The sequence below is a fragment of the Rhinoraja longicauda genome, chromosome 38 (assembly GCF_053455715.1).
Source record: "Rhinoraja longicauda isolate Sanriku21f chromosome 38, sRhiLon1.1, whole genome shotgun sequence".
Lineage (NCBI taxonomy): Eukaryota > Metazoa > Chordata > Chondrichthyes > Rajiformes > Arhynchobatidae > Rhinoraja > Rhinoraja longicauda.
The window spans coordinates 6,643,381-6,665,174 of record NC_135990.1 but is presented as its reverse complement, the minus strand read 5'-3'; the positions used below and the strand labels follow the sequence as shown (position 1 = coordinate 6,665,174).

General features: G+C 43.7%; 2 protein-coding genes across 2 annotated transcripts in view; one reads left to right on the top strand and one right to left on the bottom strand.

Annotated features, from left to right (window-relative positions):
- The window catches only part of ccdc33 (coiled-coil domain containing 33), a 62,892-nt gene extending 54,358 nt beyond the window's left edge, over window positions 1-8,534 (top strand). The window contains exon 10 of the mRNA XM_078430055.1: window positions 8,413-8,534. Coding sequence (XP_078286181.1) covers window positions 8,413-8,424 — 12 coding nt within the window. The 3' untranslated portion in view covers window positions 8,425-8,534. The remainder of the gene's footprint in view (window positions 1-8,412) is intronic.
- On the bottom strand, window positions 156-20,128 carry LOC144610984 (cholesterol side-chain cleavage enzyme, mitochondrial-like). Its single transcript, XM_078430050.1, has 9 exons — window positions 19,845-20,128; window positions 15,117-15,272; window positions 11,574-11,773; window positions 10,288-10,491; window positions 8,011-8,171; window positions 6,358-6,524; window positions 5,248-5,326; window positions 2,739-2,930; window positions 156-269 (listed from the first exon to the last, which is right to left on the bottom strand). Exons 1-9 carry the CDS (start codon window positions 20,126-20,128, stop codon window positions 156-158), a joined length of 1,557 nt encoding a protein of 518 aa, XP_078286176.1.
- Between the last annotated feature and the right edge of the window lie 1,666 nt (window positions 20,129-21,794).

The following is a 21,794-nucleotide window of genomic DNA, read 5'->3' as shown; positions in this document are numbered from 1 at the left end:
ATGTAGCCACTGAAACATCACAAATTGCAAAGAAGTAGATGGGCAGATTTAACACCAGTAGATCTCTGGTCAATCAGCACTTGTCAAAACTGAGTGATCTCCTTTGCAATAATGAACGGAAAACCTTTTTCTGCAAAAACACATCACCTTCCACTTCACTTGATGGGCTTTAACGCAAGGATGATGGGGTTCTCAGGGATAAGAATGAAGTCAAAGGTAGCTTTCACATCACTCGTCCGATTCGTTTCGATTTTAAAGTTCTGGAGCATCTAAAAAAATTAAATCGGTTAAGGACATGGAGTGAGTTAATGCACTTCTGCTCAACTTAAACTTGACATGAATAAAATAAATTAACTTCCCAATGATAGTCCCATCCTACATACTTGATAAGCAATTCAAAATGATTAAAGTGTAGCCAATTTGTGTATGGCAAGACCAACACCAAAGATAAATATATGTGCCAGTGATCGTGAATGAGGATAATTACTGGCCGGAACACTCGCAAGAACAACACCCTTCTCTAAAATAGTGTCAAGATCGCTCCTCGTTAATAATTCAAAGGACAATTACTTTAGTAAAGTAGCACTGCCACATACTTTGGATATTAGCAGCCCAATTTTACTCCATACCAAGACCATCAACCAAATTTTACAAAAAGGGCAAGTAAAAATGCAGTGCTGGAGTAACTCAGTGGGTCAGGCAGTTTCACCTTGGTGCTGGAGTAACTCAGTGGGTCAGGCAATCTCACCTTGGTGCTGGAGTAACTCAGTGGGTCAGGCAATCTCACCTTGGTGCTGGAGTAACTCAGTGGGTCAGGCAATTTCACCTTGGTGCTGGAGTAACTCAGTGGGTCAGGCAATCTCACCTTGGTGCTGGAGTAACTCAGTGGGTCAGGCAGTCTCACCTTGGTGCTGGAGTAACTCAGTGGGTCAGGCAGTCTCACCTTGGCGCTGGAGTAACTCAGTGGGTCAGGCAGTCTCACCTTGGTGCTGGAGTAACTCAGTGGGTCAGGCAGTTTCACCTTGGTGCTGGAGTAACTCAGTGGGTCAGGCAATCTCACCTTGGTGCTGGAGTAACTCAGTGGGTCAGGCAATCTCACCTTGGTGTTGGAGTAACTCAGTGGGTCAGGCAATTTCACCTTGGTGCTGGAGTAACTCAGTGAGTCAGGCAATCTCACCTTGGTGCTGGAGTAACTCAATGGGTCAGGCAATTTCACCTTGGTGCTGGAGTCACTCAGCGGGTCAGGCAATCTCACCTTGGTGCTGGAGTAACTCAGTGGGTCAGGCAATTTCACCTTGGCGCTGGAGTAACTCAGTGGGTCAGGCAATCTCACCTTGGCGCTGGAGTAACTCAGCGGGTCAGGCAATCTCACCTTGGCCCTGGAGTAACTCAGCGGGTCAGGCAGCATCGCTGGAGAATATGGATAGGTGACATATCGGGACTGAAGAACAGTCCCGACCTGCAACTTTGCCCACCTATCCAAGTTCTCCAAAGAGATAGTCCCCACCTATCCAAGTTCTCCAAAGATGATGCCTGACCCGCTGAGTTACCCCAAGGTGAAATTGCCTGACCAACTGAGTGTCTTTCCTTGAATAAATATTTTTGAAATTGGAGAAGTATTTAAAACGCTCTTTATTTCGATGGGCTCAACAAGACATGGCAGCCTGAGGACTCGCAACGATGTTAATGCTAACGCAGAGGGCCCAGATTCATGAACAGTTTCTTCCCAGCTGATACCAGGCAACCAGATCAGTCTGAAGAAGGGTCTCGACCCGAAACGTCACCCATTCCTTCTCTCCCGAGATGCTGCCTAACCCGCTGAGTTACTCCAACAGTTTGCGTCTACCCAGGCAACTCAACCATCCTCTCAGCAGCTAGAAAGCGATCCTCACCTCCCATCTACCTCATTGGAGACCTTCAAATTATCTTTAACCTGACTTTATTGAACTCTATCTTCCATTAAACGTTATATCCTGTATCTGTACACTGCATACCTTGAGAGTTATTATATTTAGTCTTTTTGCTGCAGCTAGACACAAAATGCTGGAGTATTTTCACTGTAACTCAGTGCAACAGGCAGCATCTTTGGGGAGAAGGAATGGGCTGACTGGATAGCATACAACAAAAAGCTTTTCACTGCACCTTGGTGCAATAATAAACTAAACTAAACTAAACTAAACCGACACTAAACTAAATTACAGATAGACACAAAAAGGCTGGAGTAACTCAGCAGGACAGTATAACATTATAAAAGGACTGGGCCAGCAAGATGCAGGAAAAATGTTCCCAATGTTGGGGGAGTCCAGAACCAGGGGCCACACAGTCTAGGAATAAAGGGGAGGTCATTTAAAACTGAGGTGAGAAGAAACTTCCAGAGAGTTGTGAATTTGTGGAATTCTCTGCCACAGAAGGCAGTGGAGGCCAATTCACTGGATGCAATTTAAAAGAGTTAGATAGAGCTCTAGGGGCTAGCGGAAGCAAGGGATATGGGGAGAAGGCAGGGGTGGATGATCAGCCATGATTCGAAGGGCCAAATGGCCTCCTCCTGCACCTATATTCTATATTTCTATTTCTGGAGAGAAGGAATGGGTGACGTTTCGGGTCGAAACGTCACCCATTCCTTCTCTCCAGAAATACTGCCTGTCCTGCTGAGTTACTCCAGCTTTTTGTGTCTTTCTTCAGTTTAAACCAGCATCTGCAGTTCCTCCCTAAAGCTTGGTTAGAAACCACAGACTTACGTGAATCAGAAAGATCAACATCTCTGTCTCTGCGATCCGTCGCCCGATGCACTGACGTGGTCCAAACCCAAAGTTCAGATGTCTGAAGTTGGTCCTTCCCTTCGTCAGCCATCTTTCGGGGTTATATCGTTCAGGATTGTTGAATACCTCCGAGTTCCTTCCCATCGCGTACAATCCCAGCTGCACCAACGTCTACAGGAGAAGGAAACAAGCCACTGAGCCGTTCTGTTTGGAACGTGAAAGTGAAGCATGAACCCTGGCATTATGGATGTGATTTAGTTAAAGATATGGCAAGGAAACAGGCCCTTTGGCCCATCCAGTCCAGCCCCATCAAACAAGCTCTGAACTACATGGACTGTTATTGTTATTGTTTTTTGTGTGTGTGTGTATGCACATATATACGATCTAAAATGTATATATGTGTATTTGTGAGAATGTGTATATATACACACATTTAACTTTTTTTTCATGTTTATTATATTGTTTACAGTGTCCAATGTTTACATGTTCTGTTGTGCTGCTGCAAGTGAGAATTTCATTGTTGTTCTATGTGGGACACACGACAATAAAACACTCTTGACTCTTGATACAGGAGAAATGGGCAGGAGTAAAGACCTGACTTTGACAAGGGCCAAATTGTTATGGCCAGACGACTGGGTCAGAGCATCTCTGAAACGGCAAGGCTTGTGGGGTGCTCCCGGTCAGCAGTGGTGAGGAGGGACAAACCACAAACCGGCGACAGACAGGGTGTTGGGCGCCCAAGGCTCATCAATGCACGAGGGCAACGAAGGCTATCCCGTCTGGTCCGAACCGACAGAAGGTCGACTGTGGCACAAGCACAACATTTTAATGGTGGTCACGGGAGGAATGTGTCACAATGCACACAGTGCATCGCACCCTGCTGCGTATGGGGCTGCACACGGAGGACCAACAGCATATTAGGCAGGTGGTCATAATGTTTTGGCCCGTCAGGTCATAATGTTTTGGCTGATCGGTGTACGTGTTGTATGTGGAGTAATCTTTTGTGCAGGTAAAATGGAAATCTGAGTGTGTGAGATTTTGATTGCTGTGGTATTCGGTATTGATTGTTAATTCTGTAAATATACACTGGGGACTCACATTTTCTTGTTAAAAAGATTATAAGTGGGTAATTTACTCTAATGACTAAATAAACTAACATCACTGACCCTCCAGTCATAAATAAAAATAGAAAATAATGGAAATACCTAACTAGTCTTTAGAAAGACACGGTTTATAAATGAACAAAAAACGATCTGGGCGGCACGGTAGCGCAGCGGTAGAGTTGCTGCTTTACAGCGAATGCAGCGCCGGAGACTCAGGTTCGATCCTGACTACGGGTGCTGCACTGTAAGGAGTTTGTACGTTCTCCCCGTGACCTGCGTGGGTTTTCTCCGAGATCTTCGGTTTCCTCCCACACTCCAAAGACGTACAGGTATGTAGGTTAATTGGCTGGGTAAATGTAAAAATTGTCCCTAGTGGGTGTAGGATAGTGTTAATGTGCGGGGATCGCTGGGCGGCACGGACTTGGAGGGCCGAAAAGGCCTGTTTCCGGCTGTATATATATGATATGATATGATATGATATTCCAGATGGACCTGGATAATGCAGAGGATTGCAAAGCTACCTGTTTAGTTCAGGAAAAACCAAAGTGGTTGGTAACATAAGGTCATAAGGAATAAGAGTAGAATTAGGCCATTCAGGCCCATCAAGTCTACTCCCCCATTCAATCATGGCTGATCTTTCTCTCCCTCCTAACCCTGCCTTCTCCCCATAACCACTGACACACCATACTAATCAAGAATCTATCTATCTCTGCCTTAAATATATCCATTGACTTGGCCTCCACAGCCCTCTGTGGCAAAGAATTCCACAGATTCACCACCCTCTGACTAAAGAAAATGTCTCCTTATCTCCTTCCTAAAAGAACGTCCTTTAATTCTGAGGCTATGACCTCTAGTCCTGGACTATCCCACAAGGTATAGTTTCCATTGGTTCTTTTATGTTTCTGTTTAGTAAGAAAGGATATTCTAAAGGGTGGCACAGTGGTGCAACTGGTAGATCCACTGCCTCACAGCGACAGAAACCCGGGTTCGATCCTGACCTCCAGTGCTGTCTGTGCGGAGTTTGCACAATCTCCGTGACCATGTGGTTGACCAAAGTCGTGTCGGTTTGCAGGTCAACTGGACTCTGTAAACTGCCCCTATTGTGTAGGGAGTGGATGCGAAATTCAGATAACAAAGAACTAATGTGAACAGGTGATCAATGGTTGGCATTGACTCGATGGGCCGAAGGGCCTGTTTCTCTGCTGTTTTTCTAAACTATACTAAACTAGACTAATTAAATATCATTTAGTGAAGGCAAACAACAAGCAACTCACTGCATTGGTTGCTACAACAGTATATCAAAAGTCATACCATTTGTGGGATAGAGTTCTTAAAAGGTTTATATCTACTGCAGTGGGCAAAGAATTTAATTGTTTATATCTCACCCCAGCTGGTATGTGATAATTTTGCAACACGATGTCTTCACTTATGTATCGTTGTAGTGTTATAGCCACCGGATGAAGCCTAGAAATATAAATACATTCCCTTAGGAAAAAACACCTGCATTGAAATTCAAAGTAGCAGTGCAAGATTTTTTAATACATGTAAATGGAAATGCAAAATGTGATCAGCAGGTGTAGTTTAGTTTAGTTTAGAGATACAGCGCGGAGACACGTCCTTCGGCCCACCGAGTCCGCACCGAACAGCGATCCACGTGCATTAACACTATCCTACACACACTGGGGACAGTTTACATTTATACCAAGCCAATTAACCTACAAACCTGCACGTCTTTGGAGTGTGGGAGGAAACCGAAGATCTCGGAGAAAGCTCATGTGGTTACGGGGAGAACGTACAAACTCCGTGCAGACAGCTGCCGCAGTCGGTAGGTGTACATGTGAATTTGAATTTCAGGATTTCAGGATTCCATGCGTGGAATCATAGAGCTATGCAGTGGCCCTTCACCCCACTTTATCCCTGCCGACCAATTCGGCATATTGGATTTGTCCCATTTGCCTGCATTTGGCCCATAGCCCTCTAAACCCTTCCTATCCACATATCTGTCCAAATGTCCTTTGAATGTTGTAAATCGTATCCACTTCTACATCTTCCTCTGGCAGCTCCCTCCAGAAACAGACTACCCATTGAGTAAAAAAATTGCCCCCGAGGTCCCTCCTAAATCTCTCCCCTTTCACCTTAAGCCCATACTTAAGGTGGGTTAACATATGATGAGTACTGGGCCTGTATTCGTTGGAGTTCAGAAGGGTGAGGGGGGACCTCGTTGAAACTTACCGAATAGCCAAAGGCTTGGATAGAGTGGATGTGGAGAGGATGTTTCCACTAGTGGAAGAGTCTGGGACTAGAGGTCATAGCCTCAGAATTAAAGGATGTTCCTTTAGGAAGGAGATGAGGAGGAATTTCTTTACTCAGAGGGTGGTGAATCTGTGGAATTCTTTGATGTGTTGTGATTTATGACTGTTGGCAGATCAATTTCCCTCCTGGGCTAAATAAAGTTCTATCGTATCATATCGTATTAACTGCAGGCCCGTTCCTACCTGAGTGTCTCCTTCAGCGTGGCTCTGAGGAGTGGCACCAGTTTCAGCATCTGAAGGGAATCTCCTCCTGCTTTCTCGTTGGCGTCCACAATCTCGCAGCGTAGACTCTCCTGAACATGGGGATTTTTGGCCAACTCGTACATGGTCCACAGTAGGGTTGTGGATGTCTGGTTTGGGATTGAAGAGGCAGTAAGCGAGTTTTTGACAGATAATTTTTTTAAAGAGCGAGCATCTTGCAAAAAAAACCACAAACACTATTTTGTTCACATATATGTGAAATATATTAAAGTATATTAAAGTAATAACCATTTTTGACAAATTTGATAGGTATCAACCTCAACTTCTTTGGTAGATGATCTTGCGGGAAAAAAACACAAACACTATTTTGTTCACATATATGTGAACAAACTAGTGTTTGTGTTTTTTTTTCGCAAGATCATCTACCAAAGAAGTTGAGGTTGATACCTATCAAATTTGTCAAAAATGGTTATTACTTTAATAAATTAAAATTAAGGATGAGAGGGGATCTTATAAGGATGAGAGGGGATCTTACAAGGATGAGAGGGGATCTTATAGAAAACATAAAAAATTATAAAAGGACTGGACAAGCTAGATGCAGGAAAAATGTTCCCAATGTTGGGCGAGTCCAGAACCAGGGACCACAGTCTAAGAATAAAGGGGAGGCCATTTAAAACTGAGGTGAGAAGAAACTTTTTCACCCAGAGAGTTGTGAATTTGTGGAATTCTCTGCCATCGAAGGCAGTGGAAGCCAAATCACTGGATGGATTTAAGAGAGAGTTAGATCGAGCTCTAGGAGCTAGTGGAATCAAGGGATATGGGGAGAAGGCAGGCACGGGTTATTGATTGGGGACGATCAGCCATGATCACAATGAATGACGGTGCTGGCTCGAAGGGCCGAATAATAACCCAAAACCTAATCTCCCCTCCCCCGAATACCTGCCCCAAACATAACTGCTGATCATCTGAACTGTGAACAGAAAAGGTTGGAAGCATTCTGCAGGTCAGGCAGGATCTCACAAAGTTATATGCGTAGCATGGGCAGGCAGCATCTCTGGATAATGTGCACAGGTGACGTTTTGGGTCAGGACCCTTCTTCAGACTGATACTGGTTAAGAAGGGTCAGTCTGAAGAAAGGTCCTGATCCAACACTTCACCTTTCTATGTTATCCAGAGATGTTGCCTGACCTGCTGAATTAGTTCAGCATTTAGTGTCCATGTATCTTACAAATCCACTATTGCACGATTTTTTCCCATTGTGATTTTTTCCTATTTCTCAGTGTTTAAAGGCAATAGACAATAGACAATAGGTGCAGGAGTAGGCCATTCAGTCCTTCGAGTCAGCTGGCTCAATGTGATCATGACTGATCATTCACAATCAGTACCCCGTTCCTGCCTTTTCCCCATACCCCCTGACTCCGCTATCTTTAAGAGCTCTATCAAGCTCTCTCTTGAAAGCATTCAGAGAATTGGCCCCCACGGCCTTCTGAGGCAGAGAATTCCACACATTTACAACTCTCTGACTGGAAAAGGGCCATTCTGCCCTTCTCTTTTGTGCTACCTCTCCCCCCTTCTCCATACAATGCCATTCGCAATATGGTTCACGGTAAATTGAAAGCACATTTATTTTCTTACTGTGTCGACCGCCCCTGCCATGATCTCTGTAATGCTGGCTCTGATGTCTTCAAGAGGCAGCAAGTCCTGAAGCAGAAGATCAGCCAGGACCCCAGGGTATGCACTATCATCTTTGAGTCCCAGTTGGAATTGCCTGTATGTTTTCTGTATACAGTTATTAGCTGGGAATGGAAATAAAGAATACACTATCAATGCACAAACAATTCACAAAAGATGCGCAAACATGGAAAGGGAAGGTTTGGAGGGATCTGGGCCCAATGCACGCAAATGGGATTAGCTTAAATGGTCATCTTGTTTGGGCTGAAGGGCCAGATTCCATTCTGTATGCCTCTCTGACTCAAATTCAGTGTCACAATCAACTAACCCAACCATCAATAAAAATTGCTTCAACCTTCTTTGCAGCAGCGACCATAATTTCTTCCGTGTTCGATACTGAATTTGAAAAGGGTTCCAAACTACTGGAAGTCAATCTTGGTCTAATGGAGAAATGTTGGAGGCAATGGGCAAAGAGCTGTGTCCTAACAAGGTTTGGATCAACGGATCCAATTCATCTCTAATAAACATAATACGGAAACACTCACAAATTCTTTCTCCAGTGGAGGTATTCGGCTGCTACCAACTCCATTAAGGAGATCCATGGTGAGTCCATCTCTCCAGTGATAATCTTCAATCCAAATGAAAAATGGCAATGGTCCTTCAGGCAAAGTTAGGAAGCCCACCAGAGTGTGGACTGCAATTCTTTCCACTGCTATATATTGCCATCTGGACGAAGGTACAGGAGTCTGAAAACCGTGATCTCCAGGTTTAGGGACAGCTTCTTCCCAACAAACGTAAGGCACCACACTACAACCGGGACAGGCAGCATCTCTAGATAGAAGGAATGGGTGACATTTTGGGTTGAGACCCTTCTTCAGACTCTTGCTTACTCCAGCATCTTCAGTGTAAACCAGCATCTGGAGTTCTTTTTTACATTACACTACAACCAGCAACTAAACTACAACATATGGCGGCACGGCGGCGCAGCGGTAGAGTTGCTGCCTTACAGCGAATGCAGCGCCGGTGACTCAGGTTCGATCCTAACTACGGGCGCCGTCTGTACGGAGCTTGTACGTTCTCCCCGTGACCTGCGTGGGTTTTCTCCAAGATCTTCGGTTCCTCCCACACTCCAAAGACGTACAGGTATGTAGGTTAATTGACTGGGTAAATGTAAAAAATGTCCCTAGTGTGTGTAGGATAGTGTTAATGTGCAGGGATCGCTGGGCGGTGCAGACTCGGTGAGCGAAGGGCCTGTTTCCGCGCTGTATCTCTAAATCTAAAAAAAAATCATATCTTGGTTACAGCTTTGTTTTGTTTTGCACTAATATTGTTTTTTTTGTTATTTATATAGCTTTTAAAAATTATGTTATATATGGAGGACTATATTTAGAGACCTGTTATGCTGCTGCAAGTAAGAATTTAATTGTTCCGTTTCAGTAGATATGACAATTAAACAGTCTTGATTCGTGAAAGTAAGCCAGGAGTTTTAAAACTGCTCTGATACACATGAAATGACTTTCAGAACACTGAATAGGATTGCTGCATCACTACAAAAATAATTAACTGTGAGACTGTCTAAGAAAAAGCAGTAGAGCAAAATGTGAAAATAGAAGTAGTTTGTTTACATAATCAGAAATGGTAATTCAACTATTTGAATTAAAAAATAGGGCGTCACGGTGGCACAGTAGTAGAGTTGCTGCCTTACAGCGCCAGAGTTCCGGGTTCCATCCTGACTACGGGGACTGTCTGTGCGGAGTTTGTACGTTCTCCCTGTGACCTGCGTGGGTTTTCTCCGGGATCTCCAGTTTCCTCCCGCACTCCAAAGCACACAGGTTTGTAGGCTAATTGGGTTGGTATGATAGTAAATAGTCCCTAGTCTATGTAGGATAGTGTGGCGGTACCCGGGGATTAGGCCACTCCCTGGATTATCCCCCTCGGCACGGGTTGGACAGGGCTGGGGCTGGTGCTAATGGGGTTTGCATGAGGGGGCTAGAGAGTTAACTCGTGCTTGAGACTGAATAGAGTGTGGATGTTCTGTTGCTGCATTAAATTACTGTTAATACCTACCTACTTGGCGTCTGGCCTGATTCCTACTGCGTCCAGATGCACTACAATAGCGCTAGTGTGCGGGGATCGCTGGTCGGTGCGGACTCGGTGGGCTGAAGAGCCTGTTGTATCTCTAAACTAAACCAAACTAAAAATATGCAGGCGAGTAATTGAAATATTTCCAGCTTCTCTTACCGTGAGCAAAAATGATGTCCCATGAACCTATGTGCTCCTGCCAGATCTTTGAGTTGATTGACTTCAATAGACCTGGTGGGATATAGAGCATTGGTGTTGTGGATTTGAACATCGTGGGAATCGAGTCGATGAACCGTTGTGACGCATCATTGTATTGGCCCTGCAGTATATCGAGACGTTCACCGTACAGTATGTGACAGATGGCTGTAAGGAAAAATGTCCTTTGTTATTCTGTGCCTCTGCGTAAACCAAAGGAATGCTCATAAAAGTTTTGAATTGAATTGAATTCTTTGCTTGCACACCCGTATGCAAATAGTCACCACATAAAGGGCGCTTACAAAGTCACAAAGTACCCCCACGCCAGGTCCCGCTTTGTTCTCCATCCCCACCCCTCTCATGCCCCCCCTCCACGCAGGGTCCTCCTTTTTGTTCTCCATCCCCACTCCTCTCACGCCCCCCCCCCCCCCCCCACGCAGGGTCCTCCATTGTTCCTTCCCTCAAAGGTTCGAGTAAATCCCCTCATGCCTCTAGTGTACGTACACTAATCCAGCTACAACTGTAGTCAGACACGGTAATCTGATATGAAAATATACCCCCAAATGGAGCTTATAGAACACTCTTAGTTCTAACTGTGTCTGAGCATTCTTGCCAGTGTTGCAGAAGTCCCACACCGGACTTGAACATGTAAATCATATTTTCAATGTGGGACTGTGAGTGGTGTGTAGGATAGCGCTAGTGTATGGGGTGATCGATGGACAGTGCAGGCTCAGTGGGCCGAATAACCTGTTCCACGCTGAGTTGACTCCAGCTTTTTGTGTCTATCTTTGGTTTAAATCAGTGCAAGAAAATAACTGCAGGTGCTGGTACAAATTGAAGGTATTTATTCACAAAATGCTGGAGTAACTCAGCAGGTCAGGCAGCATCTCAGGAGAGAAGGAATGGGTGACGTTTCAGGTCGAGACCCTTCTTCAGTCTGGAGAAGGGTTTCGATCTGAAACGTCACCCATTCCTTCTCTCCTGAGATGCTGCCTGACCTGCTGAGTTACTCCAGCATTTTGTGAATAAGTACCTTTAATTTGGTTTAAATCAGCATCCGCAGTTCCTTCCTAAGCATACGTCGTGCCTCTAGCAGCGAGAAATGTTCCACATCGCCCATAACATGCTAACAATGTTAAATTGTTTAAATTGAGAGCATTTAAAATTGTTTAGAAAAATCATTCCATAAAAGGCTATAACACGCAGCTATATTAGACTATCCAAATAAATGAGCAAAATTGGATCCTTACATTCGAGTGCAAATTTGAAGAGATCATTTGAGAGATCAGCTGTCCATTTGCCTCTTCTGCTTTTCTCGATCTCTTTGTAGGTCATGGACACAAAATCCAGTGCCACTTCATTGAGGAGAGGCACAAACTTTTCGGTGATCTGGGGTGTAAACAATGCTTTATTTAAAATAAGTCGACTTCTTTTCCAATCTTCCCCACTTCTGCAAGACAAAAGGGTGGTGGTTGACAGGCTGGCCATTGCAACTCTTTTGCTCAGTCTCTGCACATACATTACACAAGTACTTGAAGCAGGAGAGGCTAATCCGCTTGCTTGCTCCACCATTCAATAACAATAGACAATAGACAATAGGTGCAGGAGTAGGCCATTCGGCCCTTCGAGCCAGCTGCACCACCATTCAATGTGATCATGGCTGATCATTCTCAATCAGTACCCCGTTCCTGCCTTCTCCCCATACCCCCTGACTCCGCTATCCTTAAGAGCACTATCTAGCTCTCTCTTGAATGCATTCAGAGAATTGGCCTCCACTGCCTTCTGAGGCAGTGAATTCCACAGTTTTACAACTCTCTGACTGAAAAAGTTTTTCCTCATCTCCGTTCTAAATGGCCTACCCCTTATTCTTAAACTGTGGCCCCTGGTTCTGGACTCCCCCCAACATTGGGAACACGTTTCCTGCCTCTAACGTGTCCAACCCCTTAATAATCTTATAAGATCACGGTTCCCCTTTTACCTCAGCACCACTAGGACTGTACAGTGGTGCAGCTTTAGAGCTGCTGCCTCACAATGCCAGAGACCAATGTTCGATCCTGACTATGGGTGCTGTCTGCGCGGAGTGTGTATGTTCTCCCTGTGGCTGTGGGAATTCTCCAGGTGCTCCGGTTTCCTCCCACACTCCAAAGACGTGCAGATTTGTAGGTTACTTCTGTAAATTGGCCCCAGTGTGCAGGGAGTGGATGAGAAAGTGAAATAAGATAGCAACTAATGTAATAGAACAGCTAATCAATGGTTGGTGTGGACGGTGGCCCAAGGGGCCTATTTGCACGCTGTATCTCTAAACTAAACATATCTAAACTTTCCTACACTTCCTTAGATCAATTTTCTATTTGATCCCTTTAAATCCCATTTAAATCCCCTTGATCCTTTTTCTATCTCCTTTTCTATCGTGAATCTGCTTAGAATTTTGTAAACAATGTTTAGGAGATCCACAATTTAATGCAGCGCTAACAAATTTCTAGTCCACTGAGTTCAGTAGTTGTTTGAGGATAAGGCAGGGGTAAGAGTAGATTTGGGAACAGTGCTGGAGATGAAGGACAAAGATCATTTCTGGATATTAAAAAAACTAGCCCTGCACAGCTCCTTTAAACTCCTTTCCCCTCTCACCTTAAAGCTGTGCCCTCTAGTATTTGATATCTCCATCCAGGATAAAAGGTTCTGACTGTCGACCCATGCTATGCCTCAGAACACAGAATTAGAGTGGAAGCAAATTGTACTCAACAATAAGGGAGTACGTCAGAGATTAGTATTGCAGGGCAAGAGTTAGCAGCTAGAGAACAGCATAGCACATTTAGATATTATTGTTATTGTGAACTACCATCTCTTGAACATTGTGTATGATTGAAAAGACCAGCTGAATACATAGAACATAGGACAATATGGCGCAAAAACAGGTCCCTTGGCCCACAAAGTCCAAGCCGAACATGATGCCAAACTCATCTCTTATCTAACTGTGCATAATCCATATCCCTCCATTCCCTGCATGTCCGTATGCCTATCCAAAAACGTCTTTTAAATCTGTCACTTCTGCCAATGACCAGCAACAAAGCTAAGATATCAGCCAGGGGTTCAAGATAGACACAAATTGCTGGAGCAACTCAGCGGGTCAGGCAGCATCTCTGCAAAAAGGACCAGGCAACGTTTTGGGAATGGAACCCTTCTTCAGACCCTTTAAAAGGAAACACGTACACAACAACACCTGAAACTATTCCAGGAACTAAAGAATGCTGCTCATTTGCAGAAGGCTGTCCGGGGGGCAGGGAGCAGGACCCCCTAGGTTGAGTGGGAGGGTCCACAAGAAGTAATGGATCTATTGTGGATTATGATCCTCCATTGATCATCCTTCTTTTCAAGGTGTTGACTTACCTCTGTGGCAGGGCAGGTATTGTGTGTGCAGAGGGCATGTAGATCATGCAGAACAACCTGTTCACACATTGGCATGAGCTGCCATGGAAACCAGTTTCGGAAAAGAAAACAACCGTGAACAATTAATGCCTTTACAGAGCCATATGGGAGAACTAGGATCTGAGGGTGGCTATCAAACCATGAAGATAGTTATCCAGACATCTAGATTCTAGGAAATGCAGATGCTGGAATCTTGCACAGACCACACAATGCTGGAGTAACTCATCAGGTCAGGCAGCATCTCTGGAGAACATGGATAGGTGCTGATTTGGGTCAGGACCCTTCTTCAAACTGATTGTGGGGGGGGGGGGGGGGGGGATAAAGCAGGGTGAGGCAGGACAGACATTGGCAGATAATAAGTTGGTGCAGGCGAGGAGGGTTCTTTGATAGGCAGATGGTTAGACAAAGGCCAAAGATGAAAAGACAGAAGGTGTGAGACAAAAGGATTGAAGAGTTGCAAATTGTGAAGTTAGAGAGAAGAATGTAGGTGGAATGCATTGATTGATAGGAAACTCACTCATTTGAAAGGAAATGTTGACAAGAATGGAAATATTTAACTGTACAGGATCAACTTGGACATAGATATGACTGATTGTGAAATGCAAGCCTTCCACACGACAATGAATTGTGCCTCATCCCAGAGCACTGTTGTCTCAAGTGCTCTTAGCTGTTGAAGTCTGAAGTAGGGTCCCAACCTGGAATGTCAACTATCCATTTTCTCCAGAGTTGCTACCTGAGCCACTGAGTTACTCCAGCATTTTGTGTATATCTTTATTCTTAGCTGTTTCTTGATATTATGTGGAGTGGATCAATTTGGCTTAAGAATGGCTCTATAATGTTTCGGATCTCAGGAAGAAGCCATGATAAATCAAGAACTCAGTACTTAGCTGAACATAGCTGCAAAATCTTCGTCCTTGTGTTGAGAACTCACCTGCTGGGCCACGCCACTGAGCGTGGGATATCCCTTGAGCTACTATCCCCTGAGGTACTTCCTCTTTTTATTTGCTTAAATATCCACCATAAATCATTACACTTCCAGTTTCCTTCGCTATTCCTCTCTCTATTTTAGCGATGTTCCTTTGCTTGCTGTGTTTAGTTTAGTTTAGGGATACAGCATGGAAGCAGGCCCTTCGGCCAACAGTTCACGTCGACCATCAATCACCCGTTCACACTACTTCCAATCCTATCATTCCACTTTCTCATCCACTCCCTACACATTGGGGGGGCAATTTACAGAGGCAAATTAATTTATTTGAAAGCTACCTCAAAAATCTTCTTGATAATATTCCAAGCTACTGTATTATTTTGCAATTAAAAATACAATATCGTTGAGAAATAAATAATTCTGATAAAAACGTTAAACTTACTTTAACAGGACTCCGTAGTTTTCTTTCCTGAAGTCTCTGTAAGCCATCCAAGCTCTCATTTTCAACCTCTCTGGAAATCGACCCTCTGCTCTGAACAAAATGGCAGCATCTTCAGGATTAATAACATATACACTGTTGTAATAGCCAATCCTTTCCCTGCAAATGAATGGAGAACAGGTTATAGTAATGCGTCGGAAGGAACTGCAGATGCTGGTTTAAACCGAAGATAGACACAAAATACTGGAGTAACTCAGCAGGACAGGCAGCATCTTTGGAGAGAAGGAATGGGTGAAGTTTCGGGTTGAGATCAGTCTGAAGAAGGGTCTCGACCAGAAACATCACCCATTCCTTCTCCATAGAGATGCTGCTTGTCCCGCCGAGTTACTCCAGCATTTTGTGTCTATTTGGTATAGTAAGGTCTGTATTCTCAGCAGTGCATTCAAAAGCTGTACATGCATATGTGAATATTACAGGGGTCACAGCTCAGTCTGAATGGTAGATTAGCTTCTGCTCCTCCGTTAACAGGCTCCTTCCATAAGCTAGGGTACCGTTTGATTCACCTCTACCCCATTAAGGATATTGGACTTAGTCTAAGGAACTGATGTGCTACAATGCACTGCAATGCTGAGAACAGTATTCTCCACTGAAGAAGGGTCTCGACCCAAAACCTCACCCGTTCCTTCTCTCTAGAGATGCTGCCTGTCTCATCATCATCATCATCATCATCATATATCTACAGCCGGAAACAGGCCTCCAAGTCCGTGCCGCCCAGTGATCCCCGTACATTAACTGAGTTACTCCAGCATTTTATGTCTATCTTTGGTTTAAACCAAAAACCAGATTTACAACTCTCTGACTGAAAAAGTTTTTCCTCATCTCAGTTCTAAATGGCCTACCCCTTCCTACATTAAAGGGTTGGAAATGTTAGAGGCAGGAAACATGTTCCCATTGTTGGGGGAGTCCAGAACAAGAGGCCACAGTTTAAGAATAAGGGGTAGGCCATTTAGAACTGAGATGAGGAAAAACTTTTTCAGTCAGAGAGTTGTGAATCTGTGGAATTCTCTGCCTCAGAAGGCAGTGGAGGCCAATTCTCTGAATGCATTCAAGAGAGAGCTAGATAGAGCTCTTAAGGATAGCGGAGTCAGGGGGTATGGGGAGAAGGCAGGAACGGGGTACTGATTGAGAATGATCAGCCATGATCACACGGCACGGTAGCGCAGCGGTAGAGTTGCTGCTTTACAGCGAATGCAGCGCCGGAGACTCAGGTTCGATCCTGACTACGGGTGCTGCACTGTAAGGAGTTTGTACGTTCTCCCCGTGACCTGCGTGGGTTTTCTCCGAGATCTTCGGTTTCCTCCCACACTCCAAAGACGTACAGGTATGTAGGTTAATTGGCTGGGTAAATGTAAAAAAAAAAAAAAAAAAATTGTCCCTAGTGTGTTAATGTGCGGGGATCGCTGGGCGGCACGGACTTGGTGGGCCGAAAAGGCCTGTTTCCGGCTGTATATATATGATATGATATGATATGAATGGCGGTGCTGTCTCGAAGGGCCGAATGGCCTCCTCCTGTACCTATTGTCTATTGTCTACACCTTTCTATATCAAATTCTCTAACTTCAAGTAACCCTTGCTTTCCCTCTCTCTCCATCCCTCCCCCATCCTAGTTCTCAGACTAGTCTGACGGCCCCCTTGATTAAAATTTTATCTTTGTGTGCTTTGTTGACACCTTGCCCTATGCCAATGATGCATTCTACATTTTCCTTGAGCTTTGTCGCCTTTGATGTGTAATTTTCCCACCTTACATTTTTATCTCGATATCTCCTTCTCCTTTGACTCTCAGTCTGAAGAAGGGTCTCGAGCCGAAATGCCATCATTTCTTCTATCCAGAGATGCTGCCTGTCCCGCTGAGTTACTCCAGCATTTTGTGTCGACCCTTTTTTCTTATATTCTTGTTAGCGCATGTCTGAACTTTGTCTGGGGTTTTCTGCATGTAAGCTGGACTGCTTTATTTTCTCTTGATTTTTGTGTGGAATTGAACATTGTACAATAATCAGACAGCCTTCAAACTCTGCCAGTTGCTGTCAAGGTGATCAGTGTTTATGTATCCTCCTCTCTTTAAACTGTTTCAGCTTTCGGAGCACTTTGTGACTTTGTTTGATGTAAGCAGTCTGCTTGGCTGATGCAGTGTTTTTCAATAATTACAATGCTTACATCTCTCTGCAGTTGCTTTTTCCCCAGATAGCAGATTTCACAAACACTAATGTGCAAAGCAGACATTAAATTACTTTGTTTCTCACAGCTAACCTCTTTGTCGTTAAGATACAATGTGGAAACACTGAGCCTGCACCAACCAGCGATCGCCATTCACAGCACCCGAGGTCAGGATCGAACCCTAGTCTGTGGCGCTCTAAAGTACCAACTCTACCACCGCGCCAATGTGCCCAGGGCCGTCTTAACGCATGGGCCTGATGGGCACTTGCCCGGGGGCCCACGAGCATAGGGGCCCCATGCTGATCTGTGTATGTTAAGTGACTTGCAATAAATAAATACCACTTTAAAAATGTAGGTTCAATAAGTGCTTTTTTCGCAACATTTTCCATCACTAAGTGCTTCTCACAGCGATCTGTAAGTGCTTTTCGCAACAATGTAGCACCCTAAGTCCATCGCTAAGTGCTTTTCGGTAAGTGCTTTTCGCCGGCACGACAGGGGGGAGGGGGGCTGGTAGGGAAAGGGGGGTGGGGGAGAGTAACAGTAGGGGCCCCAGTACACTGCTTTGCCCGGGGGCCCATAATGCTGTAAAAACGGCCCTGAATGTGCCGCTCTTTCTTCCTCAGCATGGTTCAGCTTGGACAAAAGAATATTTCACTTTGATTTTTCCTGTCCCCGTGGGAATAAAGGGGCTCATTCCACTAATCTGTGACCACAGGTCCATTAAGGTCTCTCTTCAACCATTTCTTTCAACCATCCAATGTCCACCCATTCCTGTTTGAATGAACTTGTGCCGTGCTGTAAATCTCAAGGTGTAAACAGCTGCTACCCTGTGATCTGGCCTTCAGTTTCTGACGATCTATGATGCTTTTATCAGTCTTTATCTGAAGGTCTGGTATTTGTTTTTCTTATAGGATGTGTGTGTTGGCAAGGTCAACATTTTTGTTCATTCTTAACTTCCATTGAATGAAGAAGGGTCTCGATCCGAAATATCACCTCTCCAAGTTCTCCGGAGATGCTGCCTGAACCGCTGAGTTGTTCCAGCACGTTGTGTCCTTCCATTGAACGACACTATTGCAGGACCATTCCGTTTAGTTTATTATCTCGGGTACAGTGAAAAGCTTGTGCTGCGTGCTAACCAGTCAGCGGAAAGACAATACATGATTACAGTCGAGCCATTTACAGTGTACAGATACCTGATAAGGGAATACCGTTTTCGAGCAAGGTAAAGCCAGCAAAGTCTGATCAAGGATCAAGGACCATTCAAGAGTGACAGTTATGATCAAAACATTTCCGTGGATCTCAACCCAGAACCTGAATTGATACTGAGGTTTTACAACCATTGACAACAATTGCAGGCTATTTAATTAACAGTCTAAAATTTCTGCTTTGATAAGATTTCTACTCAAAACAGCTGGTGCAGACTGCTGGATGACTGGTCCAATGATAGGTGCTACTTTGCTGCTACACACCATAAGATTGGGTGAAATGAAACTCACTGTCCTTGTATATGTTTGACCTTCTGGGTTGGTGCTCTTGAGATGGGCAAGAAGTGCAAAAGCATAAAATCCTACAGTCACGTTCAAGATCTCAAGGGAATACAAGCTTATGAGGAATCACTCACATATATTTTGACAAAGCAGAAGTAAATGTTGCAGTACCTCTCTCCCAACCTTTTAAAGATCTGAGGCATAGCTGTGGGTGAAATTGTGTTAATACGAAAATTGGAGAAAAATAATGCAAAGATCTATCACATTAGAGAAATATGTTCTCACTTTATTCAGTCTGAATGAAGAAGGGTCTCGACTCGAAACGTCACCCATTCCCTCTCCTAGATGCTGCCTGACCTGCTGAGTTACTCCAGCATTTTGTGATACCTTCGATTTGTACCAGCATCTTGCAGTTATTTTCCAACACTTCTCACTTTATTTAGTCAAATCAGGATAGGTTGTGTGTCATTGCTTAATATGTAGAATTATAAATTCATAACTTATTTAGGTCCTTCAACTATAAAGACAAAAGCTCAATTGCTTTAAGAACAAATTTTGCAGAGTTGTCATTTGCATCCACTTTAGCTATAAATTTAGCTAACTGCCATGCACAGTGGGGGAACAAAGCTTATTTAAATATTTTTAAAAAACACAAAGTGCTGGAGTAATTCTGTGGGTCAAGGAGCATCTCTGGAGAACATGGATAGGTGATGTTTCGGGTCGGGATTATTCTTCAGTGTGAAGAAGGATTTCTTTCGAAATGTCACCTATCCATGTTCTCCAAAGGTGCTGCTGACCTATTGGGTAACTCCAGCACTTTGTGTCTTTTTTGCAAAACAGCATCTGCAGTTCCTTGTGCCTTGATTTAAATATACTTGTTCAAGAGTCTTTTTAACAAAATATTATCTCAAATATTCAAGAGCGTTTGTGCCACCTTAATGCTGAGCACATAAATTTGACTTGTACATCAAAGAACTTATAAGAGTCTCTTTAAACATGAATTTAATTTCGTTGAGGCAGATTTTCTTACCTGTAAATTGGACCATACTTTTTGAAGTTATTTAACATGAGATTATGTGTATTTTTGACATCATTGTTCCTCCAGAAACTAAATGCATTGACCCAATTGTTTCTCCAGTTGCCCGGTAACTCATCATACGATTTCAGAGTTGGTTCCAAAGAAGTACGTGATTCACTTGTTTCTGAATAATTCCGACGGGGGAACACGGTGAAATGATGCTCCAGGGAGGGAAATGTACCCCCTTGACAAGAAGCACTGGCGAATAAGGAGAATCGAAAACATCCTCTGATCATTGTAACACTTGCAGTTCGCCTTGCAGCCTCTCACATCTGAATATTTTTTTCTCACTCCTGTTTTTATATCCCACTTTCAAGGACTGTTCTGCAGACACGTCATTAGAAGACAAAATTTGAATCTTTGTTATTGTGAAAGACCATGATGTTATACCAGTGGGTAAAAGGCTACAAGTCACTTTTAATTGTACCTTATCGTAAAAGCGGTATTTGTGTTATTTTCTGCAGACGTCTTTATGATGGATAACATAATCTTACAATTTATTCCGCAGGGAAAAAGCTGTGAAAAGTCTCTAACCAGGGAAAGTTTCATTAAACCAAAGCATTTTGTCAATTTTTATTTTATTGACTTTTCTTTAACATTAAATGGGTATTTTTGCGACTGTTATTAGCAGCTAGAATACAGGACACCTAGTCCAGCACTGACATATAATGAGAATCTATGCTATTAGCTGGTATAGTCAATTAGAGATATTATATTTTGTTGTAGTAAAGATGGTTTATTTTGTTGTTTTAGCTAATATAAAATGGATGCTTATTTTAGTGGAAAGCAGTAAGATGGATGCTTGTGGCAGAAATGTTATCCTTGGGAACAGAATGTGTTTGTCCCTTTACGAGTGATAAGGAGTGTACAGAAGAGATGGGCTATTGTCCTCTCCCACTCTGTCTGACTGCGAGTACTGTGTATTGAAACAGTAAAGCAAGGTCATGCAGCTGCGAGATTGCTCGTCTATAGAGATAAGAAAGTTTCTTTCTTATTAGCAACTCCTTATTTGGGTGCGTGTGAAAGTAGGAGAAGTTTGAATCCACGCTAGGTAAATTGATGCGTTTCTCTAAATACATGTGACTTATATTAATGGTTTGGTTTTTGAGCATGTGACCTGTATCAATGATTTTGTCTTCTCTGTAACCATGGAAATTGTATTAGATGTGTAATTGGTCATTGTATTAGATGTGTAATTGGTCCTTGATTTCTTTTTGTCACACCTCTCTTTTTCTGTATAAAAAAGTAAACAATGGTGGAGAAGTTGTTCTTCCCCTCCTGCCCTGAGTTGAGGTCTCTTCAGACACTAGTGTTGTGTCTGGAGATCTTCTCGGGAAGAACCCCATGGTGGAATAAATCTGATGTGCTAATCCAGTATCACGTGTGATTATTCAGACTGAAGGTAAAGAATTTGATTTGACAATCCCAGGATCATCCCTTGTTTCGAAAATGAAAAGCTGGAGGAACTCGGTGGGTCAGGCAGCATATGTGGAGGGAATGATCAGATGACGTTTCTGGCCAGGATCCATCTTCAGACTGACAGAAGGGTCTGAAACCAAAATGTTATCATAACATTTCCCTGCACAGATGCTGCCTGACCCGCTGAGTTCCTCCAGCACTTTGCTTTTTGCTCAAGATTCCAGTATCTGCAGTCTCTTGTATCTTCATCCTTTGGTCCTGCCAAGCCAATTATCACACTGCCATCCTCATTTCCAGCATTTAAACATACGCCTATCCATCTTCTCTAGAGATGCTGCCTGACCCGCTGAGTTACTCCAGCACTTTGTGCCTGTTTGATCCTTCACCATCTATTCTGGAAATACAGATTATTGGCAAACTCGTGCCCTCCTGAGACGATGCTACATTTTCAGAAGTATGGTGGTTAAAATGAAACTATAAACC

Excerpts from the sequence above, each read along its gene's own strand:
- LOC144610984 (XM_078430050.1), bottom strand. The coding sequence starts at position 20,128 with ATGATCAGAGGATGTTTTCGATTCTCCTTATTCGCCAGTGCTTCTTGT. Across the intron at positions 5,327-6,357 it reads ACGCTGAAGGAGACACTCAG|GCTTCATCCGGTGGCTATAA; the intron begins GTAGGAACGGGC and ends TTATATTTCTAG. Across the intron at positions 2,931-5,247 it reads ATTATCACATACCAGCTGGG|ACGTTGGTGCAGCTGGGATT; the intron begins GTGAGATATAAA and ends CTTCTCCTGTAG.